Genomic DNA, 24,284 nt, shown 5'->3' on the forward strand with positions numbered 1-24,284 from the left:
TTGATGGGAAGATGGATGGGGCCAAATACAGGACCATTCTGGAAGAAAACCTGTTGGAGTCTGCAAGAGACCTGAGACTGGGACAGAGATTTATCTTCCAACAAGACAATGATCCAAAACATAAAGCCAAATCTACAATGGAATGGTTCATAAATAAACGTATCCAGGTGTTGGAAGGGCCAAGTCAAAGTCCAGACCTGAATCCAATCGAGAATCTGTGGAAAGAGCTGAAGACTGTTGTTCACGAACGCTCTCCATCCAACCTCACTGAGCTCAAGCTGTTTTTCAAGGAAGAATGGGCAAGAATTTCAGTCTCTCGATGTGCAAAACTGATAGAAACAAACCCCAAGAGACTTGCAGCTGTAATTGCAGCAAAGGTTGTTTCTACAAAGTATTAACGCCGAATAATATTGCATGCCCCACTTTTCAGTTTTTTATTTGTTAAAAACGTTTGATACATCCAATAAATTTCATTCCACTTCACGATTGTGTCCCAATTGTTGATTCTTCAAAAAAATATTAATTTTATATCTTTATGTTTGAAGCCTGAAATGTGGCAAGAGGTTGACCAGTTCAAGGGGGCCGAGTACTTTCGCAAGGCACTGTAGTTATTCTGGTTTATTCAGGAATCCTAAACTGTCACATTTAATGAGACAATCGGGCCCAATTGGGACCCGAACCGAAATGATTAGGAAAATATTCAATTAAAATAAATTATATGCAAGATTTGGCATTTTAGGACAATTTATGTCCATAATTCATGAAAATGTTAACATATAAAGAAAAATAAACTGATATGCAGTGGTCTAAGTACTAAGGTGCTAGTGGACCCAGAGCCATTAAATGTTGTCCTGATTAGATCGATGTTACATATTTATTTTAATCAGGATCGAAATGTCTTTTTATTCAAACTTGCAGCATCTTAACAGCAGCTATCATTTTCATCATAATCAGGTAGTTTTTATGGTTAAATGATAAAATACAGCTTAACAGCAAACTCTGGTTTCATAAAACAGTCACTGGCCACCATTTTAAAAGAATCAATATTCTTGTTCTTAGAAATCTGGTTAAAGAAGCAATGAAGTTCTTTGCTTTTTCAAAAATAACCACTTTCAAAAGTCCAATTAGACTAAAACACTCCAGGTTTTGAAGTGTTTGGTTTATGGTTCAGGTAAAGCTCAGCGTGTTTCTCTAAACCTAGATGGATCCTTCATGACATTCAGTCAGACGTTTCATGGAAAGTATGCCTGTAGCTCACAGACTGGAAGGGTTTGTCTCCTTCACTCAGAGCCTGTAAAACCCATCATTTGCATCTGAGGATGTGAAGCTGATTCTTTTTTATCTTTTATTCTGATGTGTGAAGCTGCCAGACTGTGATGATTGTCAGCTGGAAACACAGACGCTCTTCACACTGAAGAGGAACATTCTGTCTCTGAATTATACAAGAGCAATGTGGAGGAACATTTCTTCTCCTCACTTCTACTCCTGGCAGAAATTGTCACAGCTCTTTGAGGAAATTTCTTTCCAAGGGTTCACATGCTGTACAGTAACAAAGTCAACCCCGTGCATCATGTGTTAGGACCCTGTGAAAATGGTTGGGGTGGATTTTTCTTTTTTAGACATCGTCTTTTTGAACTTTGTGCAAAGACGTTTCAGACACAAGTCAAGTTTCTAAAGAGCATTTATTTAGTCCTGATTTAGGGAAGGTTGGACTTCCTCACTCAACGTTTTACACATTGGCTGTAATTTCTAGCGAAGGTTTTACTAAGTTGGTTCTAGAGATTTAAAGTCAACAGCCTTCATCACCACCTACGTTCATCCCAGTATTCACCTGAAGTTGGGTTATGGAACAAAACGACTCAAGAAGGGAAAGTTAGACATTTCTGTCCCGACCAGCTCCTCCCAAGACGTCCCTGTTCACCGGCCACATTATTAGGTACACCTGCTCTTCTCAACACAAAAAGTGCATCAGCCAATCACATGGCACTGATGGCCAGGCGTTCTCCTTCAGGTGAGCAGAATTCATGGCTCCACCAGTTACAGGAACATGTCCAAGTCCTAAGGCTGCAAAGCAGTCCCAGAGCATCACACTACCACCACCGTGCTTGACTGTAGATATGTTCTCCTTTTTTTTTTTTTTTTTTTTTTAAAACAGATGTTACTTTAAAAAAAAAGCTGTTCTTCTTCTGAAATTCTTTTTTAGTTCTACAGCATTTGTAACAGGTCACACCTTCAGAAAGGTTTCATTTCTGTCTAGCCAGTCCACAGAATATTTTCCCAAAAACCCAGGACCTTTGAGACAGGCCTTTGTGTTCTTTTGGGTCTTGGAACTCCTCCATGGAGGCCATTTTTGCCCAGTCTCTGTTGCTCATTGTTGAATCATGACCTCTGACCTTAACCGAGGCAGTGAGGCCTGCAGAGCTTTAGATGTTCTTCTGTGACCTCCGGGATGATTCGCTCATGCTGTCTTGGAGTAATTTTGGTAGATCAGCCTCTCCTCTGAAGGTTCTCCACTGTTCCATGTTTTCTCCATGTGTGGATAACAGTTCTCACTGTGGTGAGAACCACAGTAGAGGTCAGTGATTTGTTTCATTATTTGTTCTTGAATTTTTTCTGATCTGGTCATGAGGTGTTGAGGTCTTTTAGCCTACTTCGTGTTGTCAGAAAGGTTCTGTTTAAGTGATCTTTCATTCTACAGGTCTGCCTGGTTGTGGCTTGTTAAATCGATAAAAAAAAATGTGATTAATGATGATTTATCATGGGGCTGATTACTTTTTCACATAGGGTCAGATTGGACGGATTTAATCAATTATATAATTTTTTCAAAATTAGCATTTTTGTTGTATAAATTTGTTAAATGCATTTTGTATCTTTATTCTTGATAAGAAATAAAATAAATGATAAATGGCAACATACAAATAATTTATATATATTTTAAGTGTTATCTTTGAATCCCTAAAAATTGAATTTGAACTGACTTTCATCCTCTGATTTGTACAATTTTAAGACAAAAGTCTGAGGTTTTGGCTGCTGGATGAAGAACAGGAACCTGAAGAATGATCCCATCACAGAGGAGTGTATAAAAACTAAAAGCTGCAGATTTAAAGAAATGATGTGCCAGAGTTTTGACAGACTGTGATCGACAGTTAAAACGTCCTCAGACCCTCGGAGCCATCGGGGATTTCAGATCTGACTGTAAAGCGTATCTGCTGCATTGTTCAGGCTGTGTGGGAGGACAGCAGCTCTGCTCAGGACAAAAGCGGGAAATGATCACTGGCGACCCCGAGTTATTTCAGGACCGAGCCTCCTGCTGATCTAATCCAGAAAGTATTTCACCTTTCATTCCCAGAACAACCCTCTGAAACTCTGAAAATCCTGGATCTGCTCGTTCCTGAAGGAACGCTGAAGACCAACCTGAGGAAATATTATATAACGGCGCGCTCTGCAGAGATGAGTGCAGGAAAAGAGCCGCTGTGCTTCTGCTCCCACTGAGTGGTACCTGGAGGACCGATTCACATTTACAGCAGCAGGAATAGGGATAAGAGAAGCTGAAACTGGTAGAAAGCTTTTACTTGGTGAGCTCTAAAGGCTGAAGAAAGTGCTGATGAGCAGAAAATAAAAGAAAAGCTGCATTTCTTCCTGTTTGAACTTCTGGTGATTAAAATTCAGCTGCTCTGAAAATCTACGTTCAAAATAGAACAAAAAACGTAAGATAATTTAGCATTTTTCTGATGTGACAAAAAAATTATTTTCTCCCTTTGTTGATCGGCTCCTTTTAAACATAACCAGAATAATTTGTAATTCTGTTGAAAGAAAACTAAATACTCACATTAATTATAATTCAATTCAGTTTATTTATATAGAACCAATTCACAACACATGTTGTCTCAAGGCTCTTCACAACAGTCAGGTTCATACATTCCTATTAATCGTAACCATTGAACAGTTCAGTCAGATTCAGTTATTTATTCAAATTGGATAAAACGTTTTTCTATCTAAGGAAACCCAGCAGATTGCATCCAGTCAGTGACTTGCAGCATTCACTCCTCCTGGATGAGTATGTAGAGACAGTGGACAGTCACTGGTGTTGACTTTGCAGCAATCCCTCATACTGAGCATGTATGTAGCGACAGTGGAGAGAAAAAACTCCCTTTTAACAGGAAGAAACCTCCAACAGAACCAGAACCAGGCTCAGTGTGAGCGGCCATCTGCCACGACCGACTGGGTGTTTGAGAGAACAGAGCAGAGACACAAAGAGAACAAAGAAGCACTGATCCAGGAGTACTTTCTATGGGAAGGAAGAGTAAATGTTAATGGATGTAGCTCCTTTAGTCGTTTCATCTAGAAAGAAAGAACAGATAAACTCTGAGCCAGTTTTCAAGGTTAGAGTCTGAAAGAGAGCACCTAGAGTTAGTTACAGTAGAAGCTCAGTCAGTAGCCATGTCTAGGAGAGAGAAAGGGTTAAACACTGAAAGACAGGGCCATGTGGATCATCTGTAGAAGGTGAGCATTAAGTTGTTGCCAGCAGAAGCTTGGACGATGCTTCTCTCCAGAAAGGTGTCACAGGTAGACACAGAGTCAGGCCAGGTGTAGCTTCTAGGAAGAGAAAAGAGAGAGAACATAAAGTTAAAAGCTGAAATAACAGCAAATAATGCAAAATTGGAGAGTAGTGTGAGAATGTAGCGAAGAGGGTGAAAGTGGTCATTATGTCCTCCAGCAGCTTAAGCCTATAGCAGCATAAATACAGAGATAGCTCAGGATAACCTAAGCCACTCTAACTATAAGCTTCATCAAAAAGGAGAGTTTTAAGCCTAGCCTTAAAAGTAGACAGGGTGTCTGCCTCACGGACTAAAACTGGGAGCTGGTTCCACAGGAGAGGAGCCTGATAACTAAAGGATCTGCCTCCCATTCTACTTCTAGAGACTCTAGGAACCACCAGTAAACCTGCAGTCTGAGAACGAAGTGCTCTGTTAGGAACATATGGACCAATCAGATCTCTGATGTATGATGGAGCTAGATCATTAAGGGCTTTATATGTGAGGAGGAGAATTTTAAATTATATTCTGGATTTAATAGGGAGCCAATGAAGGGAAGCTAAAATAGGAGAAATATGATCTCTCTTTTTAATTTTCATCAGAACTCTTGCTGCAGCATTTTGAATCAGCTGAAGGCTTTTAACTGCATTTTGTGGACATCCTGATAGTAAAGAATTACAATAGTCCAGCCTTGAAGTAACAAATGCATGGACTAGTTTTTCAGCGTCACTCCTGGACAGGATATTTCTAATTTTGGCAATGTTCCGGAGATGAAAGAAGGAAATCCTAGAAACCTCTTTAATATGGGATTTAAATGACATGTCCTGGTCAAAAATAACACCAAGGTTTTTTACTTTATTACCGGAGGTCAATTTAATGCCATCCAGGTTAAGTGATTGACTAAACAGTTTCTTTTTTAAAGACTCCGGTCCAAAGACGACAACTTCTGTCTTGTCTGAATTTAGAAGCAGAAAATTTAAAGTCATCCAAGTTTTTATATCTTCAAGACATGCTTGTAGTCTATCTAACTGGTTGGGCTCATCAGGATTTATGGATAAGTAAAGCTGAGTATCATCAGCGTAACAGTGAAAATTTATCCTATGCTGCCTGATAATTTTACGCCAGTAAAAGTTTAGATTTTACTGGCATAAAATTAGACAGTACACCCTCTTGTAGTTTAAGGGTTTTTATATGATGACATAAAATAGCTCATTAAGTATTTCACACACTTTTTAAACCTAAATCAAGTAAACAAAAACAACAGATTCTACACTGACAATATTTTTACAAGATTGGACAACTGCATGTAAAAAAAACTAAGTACACCCCATGATCTAACCATGTTCAGCAGCAATTACTCCCGGCAGTCATTTCTGTCTGATATTATAAGTCTTGTTGTTGTGGAGGACTTTAATAATCTCTTCTTTCTAATCTTCCTTGAGCACACCTCTCTTATTATCCCACCACAGCATTTTAATCAGGCTGATGTCTGAACTTTGACTAGGCCACTGCAGCACCTCAATTCTTTTTCAGCCATTTTGTTGTAGTTATGCTGCTGTGTTTGGGATCATTGTTCTGTTGATGACCCAGTTTGGACCAAGCTTCAGTTGATGGACTCATATCTGACTCTAGAATACTTTGGTATGCAGATCCTGGAGCTTCAAAACAGCCCAAATCATTAACTTTCCAACACCATGCCTGACATTTAGCGTGATACGCTAATATAGTGTTGAATTATACACATTCTGGCCGAACATCTGTACTTCGGTTTCATCTGTCCAAAGAATTTTGTTTTAGAAATCTTGTGCTTCATTCAGATGCAACTTTGCAAGCCGACGTCAGGGTTTCTCTAATTGCTCTGAACTTTAACCTTTAACCTGCTAACGGAGGCTTATTGAGTCTGAGGTGAAGTTCTTTTTTGTTTCTCTCATTTCTCTGCACATCTGACGCTGGGGGGAATTAAATCTTTTCTTTCAGCAGATTTCTTTTAACTTCTGTTCATATAAATTTGGTTTTTATTTGTTTTCTTGTTCAGTGACCCGTTCTCGGCTCTCTTTTCGTAACCTTTGACTTTCATCTGGGTGTTCACGATGGGGAAAATTTTTTTTTATCCACACAGGTAAATAGAAATTAGGGAAATGTTAACAGATTAACCCTAACCCGATGTAGTTATTGGTTCACCTTGCTGGACTAAAAGTTAGAAGTGCTTTTCACTGGAGTCTGATTCCGGTCTTTGTTCAAGCAGCTGTAACATATTTGTTTAACTCTTTGTCATTTTCAAGGTTAAGCTGCCAGAGAAAAGCTTGATTTTAGTGGATGCTTTTGTTTCTATTCACCTGTTTGTGTGGATTCCATTGTTTTGAGCCAGCAGTGACTCAGTTCAAAATGATAAAAACAAGTAAAAATAAACACAAAGAAAACTGTTAGAAACAGCGTCTGTTGACAGACATATTTACTGAGGTCTCTACCTGCTGCTGAAGGTCACCGACATCACCACCTGCTGTCTGAGCAGTAGGGATGTTCGACTGGACCTCCATCGGTCCAATGGAGCACCTCTTCTCTCCGAGGAGGAGGAAGGGTTTTATAAATGCCAGGAGATGATTCACAGCCTCTGATTGGTGGATGTGAAGTGCTTTGAGGAGTGAAGGCTACAAATCAAACCCTTCAGCTCAGAAGTGATTAGAGAGGAAATGGTCAGGCCTGGAGGTGGACAGAGCACGGGTTCTGTTAGTTCAGAACAAAAGAATCAGAACAATGCTTTAACATGGTTTCCTCTTGTGGAGCAGCAGAACAGGGAGCTGAGCTGAAAGCCCAAACCTCAGACTAACAAGCCACTTTATTAGGTACAACTGATTAGTCTGGAAGCTAAATCTGTGAACCTTGGATGAACTTTAGAAGATGGATGAGATGGACCGCTTTGCAAAGAAGGTTGGAGACCAGGTCCTGAGATGTAATCGAACTGAAATCTTAGACACATTCAAAGTATTCCAAGATGCTCCTCATGTCTCTGTAGTTCGTTTCCCAGAACATTTAAATTTGATTTCAATGCAGAAAGTCACACCAGGGGGAGCGGCGCTGATGGTGTAGGGGTTAAGTGCGCGACCATATACGGAGGCTACAGTCCTCGAAGCGGCCGTCCCGTGTTCGAGTCCCGGACCCAGCGACCTTTGCCGAATGTCTCCCCCTCTCTCTACCCCTCTTTCCTGTCTGCCTACTGTCAAAAAATAAATAAATAAAGTCCACTAGTCCTGAAAAAATATCTAAAAAAAAAAGAATGTCACACCAGGCCACTTAACAATAAAAAGGTTGTTAGCAGGATTTCTTCTACCAAACAAGCTCAGTACGGTTGACCATCAGCCCAAACCGCTGCAACGAAAGGATCAAAACAAAAAATTCCTCCTATCAATCCTTTGACACTCCAGGAACAACAAGCAAACCTGTAGTTTAGGAGAAAAACTTTTTTTAATCAGTAAAATATGATAACGTGGTCTTTAAGAACTTGTATTTTTCCAAAAAGCTCGTAAAGTGAGGCTGAAATGACAGAAATCTGCTAATATTCAAGAATTATTATGGGCTGTACAACTATGGGCATAAATATTAGTGTTGGTCATTAAACAATGGATTTTTTCCATCAACCTGTTTGGATATCTGATCGCTCTTCTTCACTCGGCTTTTAAACTTAGTCCACATGTTCTACGGTGTTGAAGACAAACCTTGTTAGCTTGCTGAAAGCTTAGCTTGATTTTTTAAGTTCAAACCCAGTCTGGATCTGTCTTCTTGTTTGTAAAAATCATTTGTTGTTTTCTCTCTGCCAGTCCACTATAAATACATAGAGCATCTCAGAAAACACAAGACAGCCAGAGGTGGACATGGATCGTCATTCAGTCACGGGAAAAACGTTCAAATAAATCATTAAATCCCAAATGATTGGAATTAAACTTCTGTAACTATGTAATAAAAAGTTTTGGTCCAACAACAGAGCTCTGCAGAACACCTTTAGTTCTGTTTAGGCAGTATTAATAATAAAACGAGTTAATTTAACATAATTTCAGATGGCAACCACATAGACGGTAATGTATCCAGTACTGTTTCTGCTCAGATTTGATTTACATCCTGACATCAATTAGTGAACTGGTTACCTCAACTTACCTGACGAGTACTGGAAACAATTAAAGAGGTTTTGGTCATTTAGTTTTACCAAAACCTACTAAAAGGTCCAATGTTTCCAGGTAAAACCTGGGTGTTATTGACAGATTTTATATAACAAGCTGGTGGTATAAAGGAAATGTTAAGGTTCTGACTTCTTGGTTCCTCCACAGATTGACCCGATTTTCTCTGTTGTACATGAAACGAAGTGATACTTTGTTCCGGGTAGCGCCGCAATGTTACCCTCACCTCATTCCAGCACGCTCTGAAAATCATCTCTAAATGTGTTTGGGTTAATTAGCTTTCATTGCAAACTTCAGTCATGATTTTGAGTTGAAGACGCTGACAGAAAGCCGCGCCAGGGTTTTAAAGCTGGCAGCGATCTTTTATCTCAGGAAAATACAAACTCTGCCATCTGATCCCTAAACAGCACAACTCAGTTTCCTGAGGATGCTGGGAAGATGTTCCAGAAATCACAACAGTCTTGTAAAATGGACTCAATCTGAAGCCTTTATTTGAGTTAAGATTTCTAATGTTATAATTATTATTTATTAATGGGAAAAAACAACATTCAGTTCAACCAGAGGAAGATTGTTGCATCTTATTTTTATCACCTAATTTAATCTTAATGGGAGAAGAAAAATCCAAGGTCCAAAAGAGAATCCACCAGCATTCACAGCAGAATCTGCTCAGGACAAAGAGAAGGGGTCTGTTTGGGTCCAACATGTGCTGCTGTTGTCTCTCACAGAACCTGCTGGGTCCAGATATGCGATTTGTGCGTCTCCTTCCCTCAGAGACAGACATGGAGACAGAGGACAGCATTGTTGCTGTTGGCTAACGGAGCTAGGATAGTTCAGCAGCGCTGGTGGGGTTGGAGTTCTTGAATCCTACAACTTAGGAGTCAAGAATGGTCCTGGTCCGAGCCCTGAAAAAGAAAAACAACTTGGTGTATTGACCCCGTCTGCAAAGGGTGATCAGGACTTGTGACTTGGTGGGCTGTTCTGGTGATTTGGCCCCTTCATTGTTTCATACTTTCTAGTTTTGGTTGTTTGGTACCGACCGTGTGTCAGTTTGTACTTGCGGGGGGACAAAGCAGTAACCGGGCTAATAGCCAATATGGTCTGGTGTGTTTTCTTCTTCACTGGTGAAGATACAGAAACTTTCCTGAACTTTTAATTAGATGCTCTTCTTGTTTGTCTGCCTCAGAGGTTAAATAATCCAAAAACAAGGCCTTTGTCCTTTCGACTAAAGATGGTCTCAGAAGCTCTTCTCTGGATGTACCCGTCATGGTATGAGAGTTTAAACTTCCAGCACCAGCTCCGTTTTCATTCTCAGCCATCGTTGGAGATGAAAACAGCTCATTTTATATGGATCTTAATTTTTTCCGTATGAATTATACTTAAATATTGATTACTTTAACAACCCCAGTTTTCTGCAAACCTTTCAACTAAATACTTGTTTAGTTTTGGTCCTGGGAAGACTGAGTGAACCGGTGTCCACATAGTTAATGTCTGACAAGCAACTCTGAAATGTTTTCAGGCCCATCTCCTGCCTAATAGACCAAGAACAGGATCTTAAAACCACACGACCATTTTACCCATGGATACGACTCACTGTGGTGTTTTATTGTGAAGTTTAGTAATACTGTTAGAAGTTAGAAGTCAGCCAGGTGAAGATGTGCTGTCCATCGCACAGAAAGTCTTTAAATCCTTTAAAGAAGATAAATAGTGAACGTTTTTACTTTAGTCGGGCCACATCTGGGCCGCCTCTCTGATCAATTCATATGGATCTGATGAAATCAGTACCTCCTGATGGATTCGTCCCACTCCTCATCCTCACATCTGGCCCAACCTGCTGTGAAATGAAGCCCGTTTAGCGGTACCTGTGAGGTTGATGGAGAGAGTCGGCAGGTACTGGAAAATTGTTCAACCGCGTTGCCATGGCAACAGCGAGCATGTAGATCAGGAGGGTTTTTTTAACACACACACAAACACACACATTGTGACACAGCGAGGTTAGCACAGGATTCCCTGCTAATCCAGTTTCTATGACAACTCACAACTCGTTCTTGCCTCTCTGTCTGTCTCGCTTTCATCCTCAGCCATGATGGAGACAGACACAAACTTCTGACTTCGTCTGCACCGGCGGTGCTCAACTAGTAATTATCAACAGTGAAGATTAATACAAACGATAATTAAAAGACGTGATTATGCTTCGTTGTGACATCAGCCTCAGCAGCAACAGAGGACAGCAGAAGCTGTAGAACCTGCCTGATTCTGCTGCAAATTAAGTTTTATTAGCAAATTACAGAACAGCTCAGGTGTTGGCAGTAAAGAGCTTCAGTCGTGGTTTCCAACCAGAACTTTTACACCTTCACACCTGGACTTGAGACTGCTCCAACACAGCTGAGTTATCTCCTCAGCATGTCAGCAAGTTCTTCACAGGTCATTTATTTTAATTGGTTTGTTGAACAAGGAAGGCAGCTGATTTCAGCTGAACCCAGCTGATGAGGGCAGGAGAAACGGACCCCTGGTCAGATTTGTTATCAGCAGGTCAGACTGCAAGGAAAACCTTCTGGTCATTAAGTTTGAATCTGTAGCCATTTTCTACTCCTGGTTGTTTTGATGCTTCTTCACTAATGTTGTTTGAAGAGTCTTTATTAGTCTTATCGTTGGGTTTTTGACTCGCTTCAAGAGTTGATGGATTTTAAATGGGGATGCACCGATTTATTAATATTGCTGTTATGGCTGATAACTTATATTTACCGATATTATACATCATATATATCTCTCACTACCCTTCGCATCGCTGTCATATGACCAAACTAATACCAGAGCCTGTGTGGTCAGAGTCTGGGTCGGTCCACAGGTTTTATGGATCCTTCATGCAGCCCAGAGGCCTGGAAATGAGTTGCTCTACTGGGAGGGAAGTTTTTGTTTCCATATGTGCCTTTAAGAGTAAAAGTTACCTGCAGTCAGATTCATTTTACATGTTCAGCTGAGTATGAAAAACAGGACGTGGTCCAATGTCTGGAGGTCCGATTAGAGTTGGCAGTCGATCTTAGGAAGACGTTGAAGAAATCCCCCTGAAAGGTTGCCCTGCTGAAGCAGACCAGTTGAGGTGTGAGATTCATCTGTGGTAGGATTTCAGACTCATGTCTGTCTCTCCACAGACAGAAGAATATATAAAACTATTTATATCCTGAGTAATCAGTGATTTATGTAGAAACGAATCAGAGCAACTTCACACCAGGGATTTTTACCTTACTGATGAAATAAATAAAACATTTTCATATTAAGTTGTTTTGGGAGAAACTGGAGAGAATGTAAATGATTGAAGTTTTGTTCATGGAGGTTCATTGATGAGGATTTTTAGTTTTCTGTGGCTCCATGTTTCCATGAGATCACCTTTAATGAAAACTTTTCCAGCCCGGATCAAACCAGGATCTCCTTCTCTGTTCTCCAGCCACATGCCTCTGAGTCCGACCGCTGACACCAAACATGATCGCCTGCGGCAACAGGCGGTTACTAACGGCAACCCAACAGGCTCTGCTGTCGCCAGGGATGATGACGGGGAGGACACACTCTCTGGAAACAGCATTGTGGTCCGAATCGGGATCCCGGACCTGCAGCAGACGGTAACGCGCTCACAGGACGCCAGCGTGGATGAAAACATGGATCATGAAACACAACACAAACCTGTCTATGTGTCTGTCCACGTCTTGTCTCTTTCTCTGTCCGTCCCTCTGTCTGTCTCTCTGGCTCCGGCTCTCTCAGAAGTGTTTGCGGTTGGACCCAGAGTTACCAGTTTGGACCAGTAAGCAGAGGGTTCTGGTGACGTTGACTCAGTCTCTGTCGGATGTTTTGAACTATGGTCTCTTCCAGCCGGCGTTCAACGGCCGAGCCGGAAAGTTTCTGGACGAGGAGCGCCTGCTGAAGGAGTATCCTCTGCCCCCCATCACTCCCATCCCGTACCTGGAGGTAAACGCCACAGACAAAAGGAAGCAGCGGATTAGTGACACCTTGGAGCTTACCTGTAGTAACACTAAACAGCACTAAAGAAACTCAGAACATCTGAGATGTTTTCAGCTCATTTATTAGAACTTTATGTAGATTATTTGGATTTTTTCTTCATTTAGTTGGATCCAAATGAACAGTTATTAATCAGCACCAAACTGTGCACCTCTCTGTTGGAAACATCATGTAATTTACTGATAAAGGGCAGAAGCTTTAAATCGAATGAAAACCAGAAATGTTTTCTGCTTTGTAGACATGGAATAAAAGATCAACTGTTTCTGTACCGTCTGCTTTTCTTCCGACGGTAAAGAAATGACCAAAGGTGATACAGACATGATGAAAACAGCATTAATTATACCGTCGACGATAAAATTTATCTGGATTTTTCAACATGGCTTTAGCTTTCTCAGCTGAGCCCACATCATTAACCGTCCACCACTGTGCTGGACAGCTGGTAGGCAGCGAATTCACACACCTTGAGTTTTTCACATTTTGTCACATTACAAAAACTCTTAAATGTATTTATTGGAGATTTTATGCGATGGAAGGAAATGATACACAATTTACAAATTATGAAAATATGGTGAAAATTAGTATTCAGCCCCACCTGACTCACTGCAGGTCTTCTGGGGTTTGTCTCGACCAGCTTTGATCATCTACAGATTGAAACATTGCTTTGTAATACAGTTTAAACTCAGTCAGACTGGATGGAGAGAAGCAGTGAACATCAGTCTTGGCACAGATTCTCAACTGGATGTGGCTCAGGACTTTGACCAGGCCATTCTAACACAGAGATCTGCTTTGAACCAAACCGTCCCAGTGTACCTCAGGCCTTATGTTTAGGGTGGTTGTCGTGGTTGAAGGTGAAGCTCCACCTCAGCATCAAGTCTCCTGCAGCCTCCAACAGGTTTCCTTCCAGGATTGTCCTGAATTTAGCTCCATCCATCCTTCCATAAGCTCTGACCTGCTTACCTGTTCCTGCTGAAGAAAAGCATGATGCTGCCACCACCATGTCTCCTCATGGGGTTTGTGTGTTGATGGTTATGCAGTCATTTTATTTCTGGAACAAATAAGGCCAAGAAGTTTGATTTTGGTCTCCTCTGACCAGAGCTTGTGGTAAACAGCAAAAATTACTTTTTATGGTTTTCTTTTTGCTACTTTTACAAAACAACTAGATTTGTGGAGAACATTTTGACAGAATCTCCCACCTGAGCTGTGGATTTCTGCAGCTCCTCCAGAACTGTCTTGGGCACCTTGGATGCTTCTTGGTAGGTCTGCAGTTGGTCCATCCTCTCTCCATGTTCAGATGATACATTGAACAGAACTCTGTGAGATGTTCAAAGCTTGTTGTTGTAGAACCCACCCTGCTTTAAACGTCTCCAGAACTTTCTGTGTGTCTTGGTCTTCATGATGCTGGTTGTTCTCTAACAAACCTCTGGGACAAGCATTTGGTTGTCATGGATTTTACCACATTTTTTAGATTTTTATTATTTTTCTCCTACTTAACTACTTTATCTTGGGCTGTCAGATAAAGTCTTTATTGAGGTTTGTTGTAATGTGACAAAATGTGTTGAAGTCTTATGGGTATTAATATGCTTTACGAGGCTCAGTTTGATGCATTATGGTCAAACATCTCTTCTTTGGTCTCATCTGTCCAGAGGTCCTTGTTCCAGGGGTCTTGGGTTTCATTCAGATGCAGCTGAGTCCTGCTGCCAGATTGTTTTTAGAGACAAGAGGATTTAATGGTGTGTCAGAGATGCTCCTCTGAAATTTTCATCAGCATTTCAAACAATTCAGGGAGATCTGCTTCTGGGCAAGATGACTCAGTTAGAGCTGAATCTGAGTTCATCAGTTCACAGCTGCTGGAAGCATCTTTCCTTTGAAAACATTTAGATGTTTCCACTTCCTCTTCTCTGCATACTGACGGGTCTGAACCGCGTCTTTTCTCCGGTTTAACCCACTGGAAGATCGTTGTGTTGTTCTGATCAGTTACCTCCAGTGACGAGAAACAAATCTGAGTTTCTTAGCAGCTCCTCTGTGTTTGTCTCAGTTTCAGTTCTTTGTCTGAATACCTCGTTAACACATCGGGCTGTTTCGCTCCTTAACGAGGATCGCTGTCGCTGACTGAGGTTTTATGACCCACCTGTTGTCTCTCTTACAGTTTCGTTATAAGAGGAGAGTTTACACACAGAGCTACGTAGACGACAAACAGCTGGCGAAGCTGCACACGAAGGTAACAAGCAGCTGCATTTGTTCTTCTCCACAGTGGTAAATTTAACATGTGGATTCTTCACAACCAAACATTTGTGATTTTTCAGGCCAATCTGAAGCGATTTATGGAACATGTTCATCAGAAGAATGCGGAGAAAGTGGCCAAATGGCTGGAGAAAGGTCTGGACCCCAACTTCCACGACTCAGACAGCGGAGGTGAGCAGAACTACACTGTGCATACTCCGCCTCATTTCAAAAAATAATTGAAGCAGAACCGTAATCTATCCAACAACACACGGTTGGACCAAAGAAGCAGGTCCTGATCCACCTCGGATTTATTTTGGTTTCTTCTCTATGTAAACTGGTTGCTTCATCACCACTTTTAGTCCATTTTCAGGCTATGAACAGATTTCCAACTCTGAACAGATTCCTTAGTTTTAATAGACTGCTGACTCACCGTTTCCGTTTATGAAACCATTCTTGACTCTCTAAACAGATTCACTGTACAGAAAAGACTGAACTGCTTCCTTATATGAACAGGTTCCTGACTCCACCTCTAGCAGCCCTGACTAACAGTTTCTTTGGGCTTTCAGAGGGTTTCTCAGTTTTTCTTGGACTTTGGCTGCTTTTTACTTGGGCTCAGTTCAGTACCAGAACATTCTTAAATGATATTTTCTGTTTGTTTAGCTGCTTAGTTCTGATCTATGGCTCATCCAAGCATGAAAAAGCCTCCTAAACTCACGGGATGAACTAGTTTTGGGTCAACACAGTCAACCGAACAAGGAACCAGTTTTAAATGCTGAAAGAGACACAGCTTCCTCCAGTTTCTGTAGTAAAATCTATAAAAACTCAGAAGATAACAGAACTAGGACACTAGCTCCAGGGTGAGATCTTAGCTGATCTTCTGCAGTCTACCAGAGATCTCTGGCTTCTTCAGACTGACTCTTTTATGTCCTCAGAGTGTCCTCTGACTCTGGCCGTCCAGCTGGAGGACAGCTGTGAGCTCATAAAGGTCCTTCGTAGTGGAGGAGCTCACCTGGACTTCAGGACCAGAGACGGGATCACGGCTCTGCACCGGGCCGTCCTCTGCAGGAACAGCGCCGCGCTCACGGTGAGAAGAGCCTCCTATCCAAAACCGGGTTTAACTGTGTGCACGCTCTGACCCGTGTTCTGGTGCTCAGACTCTACTGGACCTCGGAGCGTCTCCAGATTACAAGGACAGCAGAGGTCTCACTCCGCTCTACCACTCTGCCATGGTGGGTGGCGCCCCCTACTGTTGCGAGCTGCTGCTGCAGGACCACGCTACTATTGGTACGTGTGTGTGTGTGTGTGTGTGAGAACATCTGTGCTGCTGTTTAAACACCATCAGTGAGGTTTTTGTTTGATTTCTGTGGAAAAGCACTTTATCACAGAGTTCTCGTTACCATGGTTACAGGGATCACTGATGAGAACGGGTGGCAGGAAATCCACCAGGTGACACACACACACACACACAGTACTCCACTGATGACGGGTTCTGTTCTGCTCAGTTCTGATTCTGTGTGTGGGTGTGTTTTGGTGTTTGTGTGCTGAGTTCAGGCATGTCGCTATGGTAACGTGCAGCACTTGGAGCACCTACTGTTCTATGGCGCCAACATGAGTTCCCAGAATGCCTCAGGAAACACTGCCCTGCACCTGTGCGCCCTGTACAACCAGGTAACGCACACGCACGACCCGGTCACACGACCCACCCATGATCATATTTACATGCTTGATTCTGGTTCTGCAGGACAGCTGCGCCCGGGTTCTGCTGTTCAGAGGAGCCAACAAGGACATAAAGAACTACAACAACCAGACAGCCTTTCAGGTAAGAAGAAAACCTATAAGACAGCCTAAAACTACCTAAGGGGTAAAAAAAAAAAGACAAAAGTACCACACATAATATTTATATATATTTATTTAGCATTTATTTATGTATCTTTTATTATTTATTTTACTAAGAATAAAATCTTGCCTCACAGGAATAAAGAAGGGTGAGAGATTTTAAGGACAGTCACATAAAATTATAGTATCAAATATTAAAGTCTTTATACAGAAATATTTTTTCAAACTTGTTAAACTAAACATCCAGGAGATGGTTCATATAAATGCAATAAATTCTCCATGTTCTCTCTCTTCTGGATGTTTTAGCTGTTTTCCTTTTTCAAACGGCAGAACCAGCTCCTCCTGAAGCGGGTCATCTGGTTCTGAAAGAAGTGATCCAATCACAGGGAACAATCTAAAACATGCAGGAAAGACAGATACAGTCAATAGGTGATAAATAATTAATAACTTCAGCTAAAAGACAAACCAAATAGATGTTGCTTTAATAAACAAACTCAGCTTTTTATCACAAAAATCCATCATCTGAAGAATTAAAATGAAAAGCTTGTTTTTCTTCTGCTTCAGCCAGCCGTAGCGTCTCTTTAAATTCTCATACGTGTTGATCTGCTCATACATGACGCCGCTTGCTTGTGTGTTCAGGTGGCCATAATCGCTGGTAACTTTGATCTGGCTGAAATCATCAAGATCCACAAAACATCGGATGTTGGTGAGTTTAAATACAATTCAGAGTCAGTTTCCTCCGTCAGGTGGCTCACCGTTACAACCCGACTCAGCTGAATGACAACAGACCATTTGTCACTTTTTAATTGAATTCATTGTTGCGAAACATAAGAATCTAAATGAGAACATCTTTATTTGGGTTTTGTATCATACAGTAAAGGTAAGACTTGAGGAGTTCACAATGAAGATCTCATGAACATGGAGACTCAGACAGTCTGAAGCTAAAAGCTACAATAAATCTTCCCCAAGTTCATTTTCAAGTGAGGATGAGGAGCAGCAGGACAGGGTAGCTGTCATTAAATGTAAACAGACGTCCATTCAAATGTTTGGGATCCGAATGTTCTGATGCCGGTCATTACTGGAACGTCGCTGCTGAGGTTAACTCTCTGTGTGTTTATGTGTCCAAGTAGTTCCCTTCAGAGAAACCCCCTCCTATACCAAGCGCCGCCGGGTCGGCGCCACCAGAACACCGGCTGGAAACGGCCTCTCATCTCCTCGCTCTCTGATTCGTTCAGCCAGTGACAACGCCCTGGAAAGCCCCGCCTCCTCCCCAGGCCCCTCCCTTCAGAGCCTGGAGACGCATCATGACACGCACACGCACTCACTGAGACGCCACACGCGTCGCCTCAGGTACGCTCAGGTTCACCTGCACGAAGCTCCAGTTAAACCAGCGTCTCTTACTGGTCTGTCGTCCTGCAGCCCGAGTGGGGGAGGTCTTGTGGAGACCAGCCCTCCCTCCTCACCTCCTCCCACTCCACAGATGAGGAAGAGGAGGCTTTACAGTGCAGTGCCTGGACGCACCTTTATTGCCACCCGGTCCCACGTGCCCCAGGGGCCCGGAGAAATCCAGCTGCACCGGGGGGAGAGGGTGAAAGGTGAGATGGGTGAGCCGGATGAGTCAGTGGTGTTTGGGGTGATTCTGACTCTGTTTGTGTCTCCAGTGCTTTCAATCGGTGAAGGAGGCTTCTGGGAGGGAACCGTTAAAGGCAGAACTGGGTGGTTTCCTGCTGACTGTGTTGAAGAAGTCCAGATGAGACAGTACGACCCGCGACTGGGTAAAAGCTCCGACCCGATCGCTGATCACACTTCAAACTGATCCAAGACGCAGCAGACTTCCAACATGTGACATGTGTGTTTCAGAGACGCGAGAGGACCGAACGAAGAGGCTGTTCAGGCACTACACAGTGGGCTCCTACGACAACTACACCTCCTACAGGTAAAACACAGGAACTACACCACCCACAAAAGACAGGATCATTTATTCATCTTAACACAACAATCAACATGTGTTATAAAGATAATTACAAAAGGTTCTAGTTGGGTTTTAGCTGTGGACAGATAAATTGTACACTGCTCAAAAAAATAAAGGGAACACTCAAATAACACATCCTAGATCTGAATGAATGAAATATTCTCATTGAATACTTTGTTCTGTACAAAGTTGAATGTGCTGACAACAAAATCAGACAAAAATCATCAATGGAAATCAAATTTATTAACCAGTGGAGGCCTGGATTTGGAGTCACACACAAAATTAAAGTGGAAAAAAACACTAGAGGCTGATCCAACTTTGATGTAATGTCCTTAAAACAAGTCAAAATGAGGCTCAGTATTGTGTGTGACCTCCACGTTCCTGTATGACCTCCCTACAACGCCTGGACATGCTCCTGATGAGATGGTGGATGGTCTCCTGAGGGATCTCCTCCCAGACCTGGACTAAAGCATCCACCAACTCCTGGACAGTCTGTGGTGCAACGTGACGTTGGTGGATGGAGCGAGACATGATGTCCCAGATGTGCTCAATTGGATTCAGGTCTGGGGAACAGGCGGGCCAGTCCATAGCTTCAATGTCTTCATCTTGCAGGAACTGCTGACACACTCCAACCACATGAGGTCTAGCATTGTCCTGCATTAGGAGGAACCCAGGGCCAACCACACCAGCATATGGTCTCACAACGGGTCTGAGGATTTCATCTCGGTACCTAATGGCAGTCAGGCTACCTCTGGCGACCACATGGAGGACCATGCAGCCCTCCAAAGAAATGCCACCCCACACCATTACTGACCCACTGCCAAACCAGTCATGCTGAAGGATGTTGCAGGCAGCAGATCTCTCTCCACGGTGTCTCCAGACTCTGCCACGTCTGTCACATGTGCTCAGTGTGAACCTGCTTTCATCTGTGAAGACCACAGGGCACCAGTGGCAAATTTGCCAATCCTGGTGTTCTCTGGTAAATGCCAAGCGTCCTGCACGGTGTTGGGCTGTGAGCACAACCCCCATTTGTGGACGTCAGGCCCTCATACCATCCTCATGGAGTCGGTTTCTAATCGTTTGTGCAGACACATGCACATTTGTGGCCTGCTGGAGGTCATTTTTCAGGGCTCTGGCAGTGCTCCTCCTGTTCCTCCTTGCACAAAGGTGGAGGTAGCGGTCCTGCTGCTGGGTTGTTGCCCTCCTACGGCCTCCTCCACATCTCCTGGTGTACTGGTCTGTCTCCTGGTAGCGCCTCCAGGCTCTGGACACTACGCTGACAGACACAGCAAACCTTCTTGCCACAGCTTGCATTGATGTGCCATCCTGGATGAGCTGCACTACCTGAGCCACTTGTGTGGGTTGTAGAGTCCGTCTCATGCTACCATGAGTGTGAAAGCACCACAAACATTCAAAAGTGACCAAAACATCAACCAGAAAGCATCGGTACTGAGAAGTGGTCTGTGGTCCCCACCTGCAGAACTACTCCTTTATTGAGTGTCTTGATAATCACCAAAGATTTCCTCCTGTTGTCTTTTCCATTTGAACAACAGGATGTGAAATTAATTGTCAATCAGTGTTGCTTCATAAGTAGACAGTTTGATTTCATAGAAGTTTGATTTACTTGGAGTTATATTGTGTTGTTTAAGTGTTCCCTTTATTTTTTTCAGCAGTGTAAATTGACTTGCGTAAAAACAGAAATGAAACATGAAAAATCCGTTCACATTCACTGAATAAAAAGAACCAGAACCTTTTTATGACTGATATTAAAACCTTTTCAGGTTGAGGTCAGTTAGGATTACAAAAATTATTTCTATTTGCTTAATGCCAGAATAGTAAAGATATATATATATTTTTTTAAGCTGTATAATTTGGGTCAGGTTTGTAAGTTGCCTCCGTCACTTTTGCTTTGTAATTATTCTGGTGATGTGATTTTGGGTCATTGATTAATTTTTGTCCAAGCTTGGTGAGGTCTTAAAATGTGAGTCCTTTCTGCTTCAAAATACCACAACATGATGCTGCCACCTCCAAACTCCATCTTCGCCTCTCTTTACCACATAGTACTGTAACGTACCTGTGAGGTACCCTTAGAGACTTGGACTTCACTCAGAAGTATTTCTGCTCATTAGAAACCATCTACAGAAGATGCTTTTCAGTTTGATCTGTAAATAAATAATTTCCTCCACCAGAGTGAGAGTACTTAAAGATTGAAATAGTTATTTATAATTTTACTGTTTAAGTTCATGCTAGTGTGGCGTATCTAAGAGCTGGCAGCATCTTCCCTACAGTAGTCAGCAGAGAGGATTGACTCTAAGAGTTACTCAGATCACAGGAAGCTGTCCTACAATGGTTAGACATGTCCCTGCTCTAGCAATGCTAATTTCAAATTGGTTATTGGACAGTTTGTAACTCCAGTCAACGTGACTCAGACTGACGTTTATGAAGGTTTTAAACATCACAGCCGTCAAGTTCAGGAAGGAAGAGGTGAACGAACAAAATGAAAGGGCTGGTGAGTGAGTCATTAACCACAATGAAACAAGTCCTGGACCAACGTGGGCTGAAAGGCCACTCAGACAGGAAGAAGCCATTACTCCAAAAGCAGCGTTAAAGGCCAAATTACAGTGTAGATTGCAGAAATGTTCACCTCTTCCTTCCTGAACTTGACGGCTGTGATGTTTAAAACCTTCATAAACGTCAGTCTGAGTCACGTTGACTGGAGTTACAAACTGTCCAATAACCAATTTGAAATTAGCATTGCTAGAGCAGGGACATGTCTAACCATTGTAGGACAGCTTCCTGTGATCTGAGTAACTCTGGAGTTTTCTCCAGGCAGACTGAATCTTCTTTCTGTTTCAGCGACTACGTGATCGAGGAGAAAACAGCCGTGCTCCAGAAGAGAGAAAGTGAAGGATTCGGCTTCGTCCTCCGAGGAGCTAAAGGTACAAATGGAGAAGTGGTGGGTGTTTGGAAGGAGAAAAGAAGAAAGTTATTTTAAACTGAAACCAAGAGAGGAAAACTCCTTCCTGAGTTGTTGCTCACTGGGACTGCTCTGACCTCACTGCTGACAGAGGGCATGCTGGGAAACTGTTCATTAGATGCAATAAATGTTGTGCAATATTGTGTCCTCCATGTAGACACTAAAGCAGGTGTGCAGAAAATATTGACAGCAATGCTTTTAACCTTAATGGAAAACTCATTGTTTTAGGAACGGAAGATTTTCTGGCCCCAGATCTGGTCTTCCAGGGTTTTTAGGTTTCCAAGGACAATTCTGCTGCCTGTACCCATACAGCTGCTGATAAATTCCTATACATCAGAGTTAAACAGGCTAATGTTAAAACTATAAATACACCATGGCAGGATTTATATGTGATGCCAAAATGCAACATTGTGGCACAGTAACCTGGTTCAGTTCCTAATCCATATATCCTAATAAATGGCATGGTTTGGAGACTGCAGAATGGGTGGTTCCTTGGTGCCAAGTCCATTTAGCTGTTCCAATACCAGCTGATGTTTCCACTGCATCAGCACTAATGCAAGTGAGTAAATTCCTGTTTTTTGCTGGAGAAACTACAGTTTTAGAGCAGCCCCTGAGTGTCTGTGTTTACAGCAGTTTCGTGAGTAAATACATGCATAGACTTCGGGATGAGCAGCATTTAACTGGCACACTTCTGGATTCATTTACAGTCACAGTAAGGAGTACAACTAATAAAAATCTGATTTTTCACATAAAATATAAAGACATTCGAGTCAGTGTCTTCTTCAATGATCTCTTTTTTGTTGTTAATCATGCAGCCAGGAGACTCCATGACCTATTTTAATCATTCTCCCATCTGTTAAACACGCAGTTTAACCCTTAGGAATGTCTTTTTTCACACAGCAGCAGATGGGAGCTTGTTCTAAGGATCAGAAACTGTAGTTTAACCAGCAAAACACAAGAAGTCACTCAACCGAATCTTCAACCACTGGCTAGTGATGATGTCTGGAGATGTGCATCAAGGGGTTTTAATATAAGCACAATAAAAAACACACAAATAAGTCACTCATCCTGCCAATTTGTAGTTGATCCGACTAATTCATTAGAATAAATGGATCATGCACTGAACCAGAACACATGTAATTTTAACACAAAATAAAAATGCCTTCAGTTAAATCAAGTCAGTACTTCTCACTGCAGAACTGTGTTAATATTGGCTGGATTGGAGGTGAATTTGATAAACCTTATGGTCAGCAGCTGTATGGGTAGAGGCAGCGCACTCAAAACAGTTTAAAAAGCCCTTGGAAACCCAAAGAGACCGATGAGCTAAGCTGTGATCTTTGGCCATAAAAATCCTCATTCCACCGACATTTGCAATTTTCTGCACCACTTTTCACATGCTTTAATATCCTCTAGGTGTCACTAGGAGGTCAGAATGGGGACGCTCACATTTGACAGCCAGTAGTTTTGAAGAGCTCTCGTTCAACAGGCGAGACCTATTATTCTAAATGCTCGCATAAGATTTATTGTATAGATCAGCGCTCAGTCTTAGCTTCTCACCGATTGGATGAGAGCTCTTCAAAACTACTGGTTATGAAACATCTGCCTGGTAAATAAAGACCCAAACAGTTTTTACCCACCTGTCAACTGTGTTTCCAGCTGAGACGCCCATCGAGGAGTTCGCTCCCACACCGGCGTTTCCTGCTCTGCAGTACCTGGAGTCAGTGGATCAAGGAGGCGTGGCTTGGAGGGCGGGGCTAAGAACAGGAGACTTCCTCATTGAGGTGACAGTCAGCAGATGTCTTCATTATCTGTTAGATTAACTGTAATTAGACAGACATCAGTGTATAGGCCATTAGCATTCCAGTCAATTTTTAAATGTTTGTTACATTAAACCCGTTCACCTGTCTGTTCCCTCTCCAGGTGAACGGGACCGATGTGGTGAAGGTGGGTCACCGGCAGGTCGTCTCTCTGATCCGACAGGGAGGAAGCCGGCTGCTGATGAAAGTCGTCTCAGTTTCCAGAAAATCGGAAAGCAACCTGATCAGGAAGAAAGGTACAGCTGTTTACATGTCGCTTAGCAAAATGATTTCTTCCCTCAAAGATTCTAAATATAAGTCAGAAAATCTGATTCCAGACTATCACTAACTTACTGCCACTTAGAGCTGATGGAGAAAAAACTGGGATCAACCTGAAAACTCTCTCCAACCAAATAATAATGACCTGATCCCCTTCCCTGCAGTAGGTCCAGTCAGGCTAACAGCTGGAGACATTCAGAGATGATTTAACCAACACTAAAACGTTGTTGCAGTTTTCCTAACCAATCAGTGATGGTTCTGCAGGTTGTATGCACATTTTTTAAATATCAAACCGGACCAGACGCTGAGCAGCTGACAGACAGAGGCTTTCAACAATGAAACTGTCGTGGCTGAGTCTGACAGACTTTGGGGGTACATTTCTACTCCGGTAATAGCTGTGGAGAGCAGGGGGGGGGTGTACATAGTGAGTCTAGTAAACTACCCTGGTTCCTGGAAAAAGGTGCTGAGTGGAAAGTCTTTAATGAATAA

General features: G+C 42.3%; 1 protein-coding gene and 2 long non-coding RNA genes across 11 annotated transcripts in view; 1 reads left to right on the plus strand and 2 right to left on the minus strand.

The window, feature by feature from the left end:
* shank3b (SH3 and multiple ankyrin repeat domains 3b) overlaps positions 1–24,284 on the plus strand; it is a 75,012-nt gene that overhangs the window by 31,902 nt on the left and 18,826 nt on the right. For 2 of the 6 annotated variants that reach the window (XM_047390376.1, XM_047390377.1), the window contains exons 3-19: positions 12,147–12,318; positions 12,458–12,661; positions 14,859–14,930; positions 15,016–15,124; positions 15,868–16,019; positions 16,090–16,219; positions 16,344–16,381; positions 16,487–16,603; positions 16,677–16,754; positions 17,411–17,477; positions 17,899–18,121; positions 18,191–18,366; positions 18,433–18,546; positions 18,632–18,707; positions 21,600–21,682; positions 23,377–23,501; positions 23,641–23,773. In XM_047390376.1, the coding sequence (XP_047246332.1) occupies positions 12,151–12,318; positions 12,458–12,661; positions 14,859–14,930; positions 15,016–15,124; positions 15,868–16,019; positions 16,090–16,219; positions 16,344–16,381; positions 16,487–16,603; positions 16,677–16,754; positions 17,411–17,477; positions 17,899–18,121; positions 18,191–18,366; positions 18,433–18,546; positions 18,632–18,707; positions 21,600–21,682; positions 23,377–23,501; positions 23,641–23,773 (2,065 nt within the window). In that variant the 5' untranslated portion in view covers positions 12,147–12,150. Of the gene's footprint in view, positions 1–12,146; positions 12,319–12,457; positions 12,662–14,858; positions 14,931–15,015; positions 15,125–15,867; positions 16,020–16,089; positions 16,220–16,343; positions 16,382–16,486; positions 16,604–16,676; positions 16,755–17,410; positions 17,478–17,898; positions 18,367–18,432; positions 18,547–18,631; positions 18,708–21,599; positions 21,683–23,376; positions 23,502–23,640; positions 23,774–24,284 lie in introns of all 6 variants that reach the window. The other 4 variants (XM_047390378.1, XM_047390379.1, XM_047390380.1 and 1 more) reach the window with 4 other exon arrangements.
* Positions 9,189–12,520, minus strand: LOC124883326. 3 transcript variants are annotated; one of them, XR_007042164.1, is made up of 4 exons: positions 12,380–12,520; positions 12,089–12,306; positions 11,650–11,779; positions 9,189–9,606 (listed from the first exon to the last, which is right to left on the minus strand). It is a non-coding gene; the product is annotated as an uncharacterized LOC124883326 (long non-coding RNA). The 3 variants fall into 3 exon arrangements; XR_007042163.1 differs by having other exon boundaries at positions 11,650–11,782; XR_007042165.1 differs by lacking the exon at positions 11,650–11,779.
* LOC124883325 overlaps positions 12,520–24,284 on the minus strand; it is a 48,592-nt gene continuing 36,827 nt past the window's right edge. Inside the window, exons 5-7 of one of the 2 annotated variants that reach the window (XR_007042162.1) lie at positions 23,622–23,757; positions 23,358–23,540; positions 12,520–12,655 (exon numbers count right to left, since the gene is read on the minus strand). This is a non-coding gene — a long non-coding RNA (uncharacterized LOC124883325). Of the gene's footprint in view, positions 12,656–16,826; positions 17,166–23,357; positions 23,541–23,621; positions 23,758–24,284 lie in introns of those variants that run through there. The other variant, XR_007042161.1, reaches the window with a different exon arrangement.

The sequence above is a fragment of the Girardinichthys multiradiatus genome, chromosome 17 (genome assembly GCF_021462225.1).
Source record: "Girardinichthys multiradiatus isolate DD_20200921_A chromosome 17, DD_fGirMul_XY1, whole genome shotgun sequence".
In the NCBI taxonomy this organism is placed as follows: Eukaryota; Metazoa; Chordata; class Actinopteri; order Cyprinodontiformes; family Goodeidae; genus Girardinichthys; species Girardinichthys multiradiatus.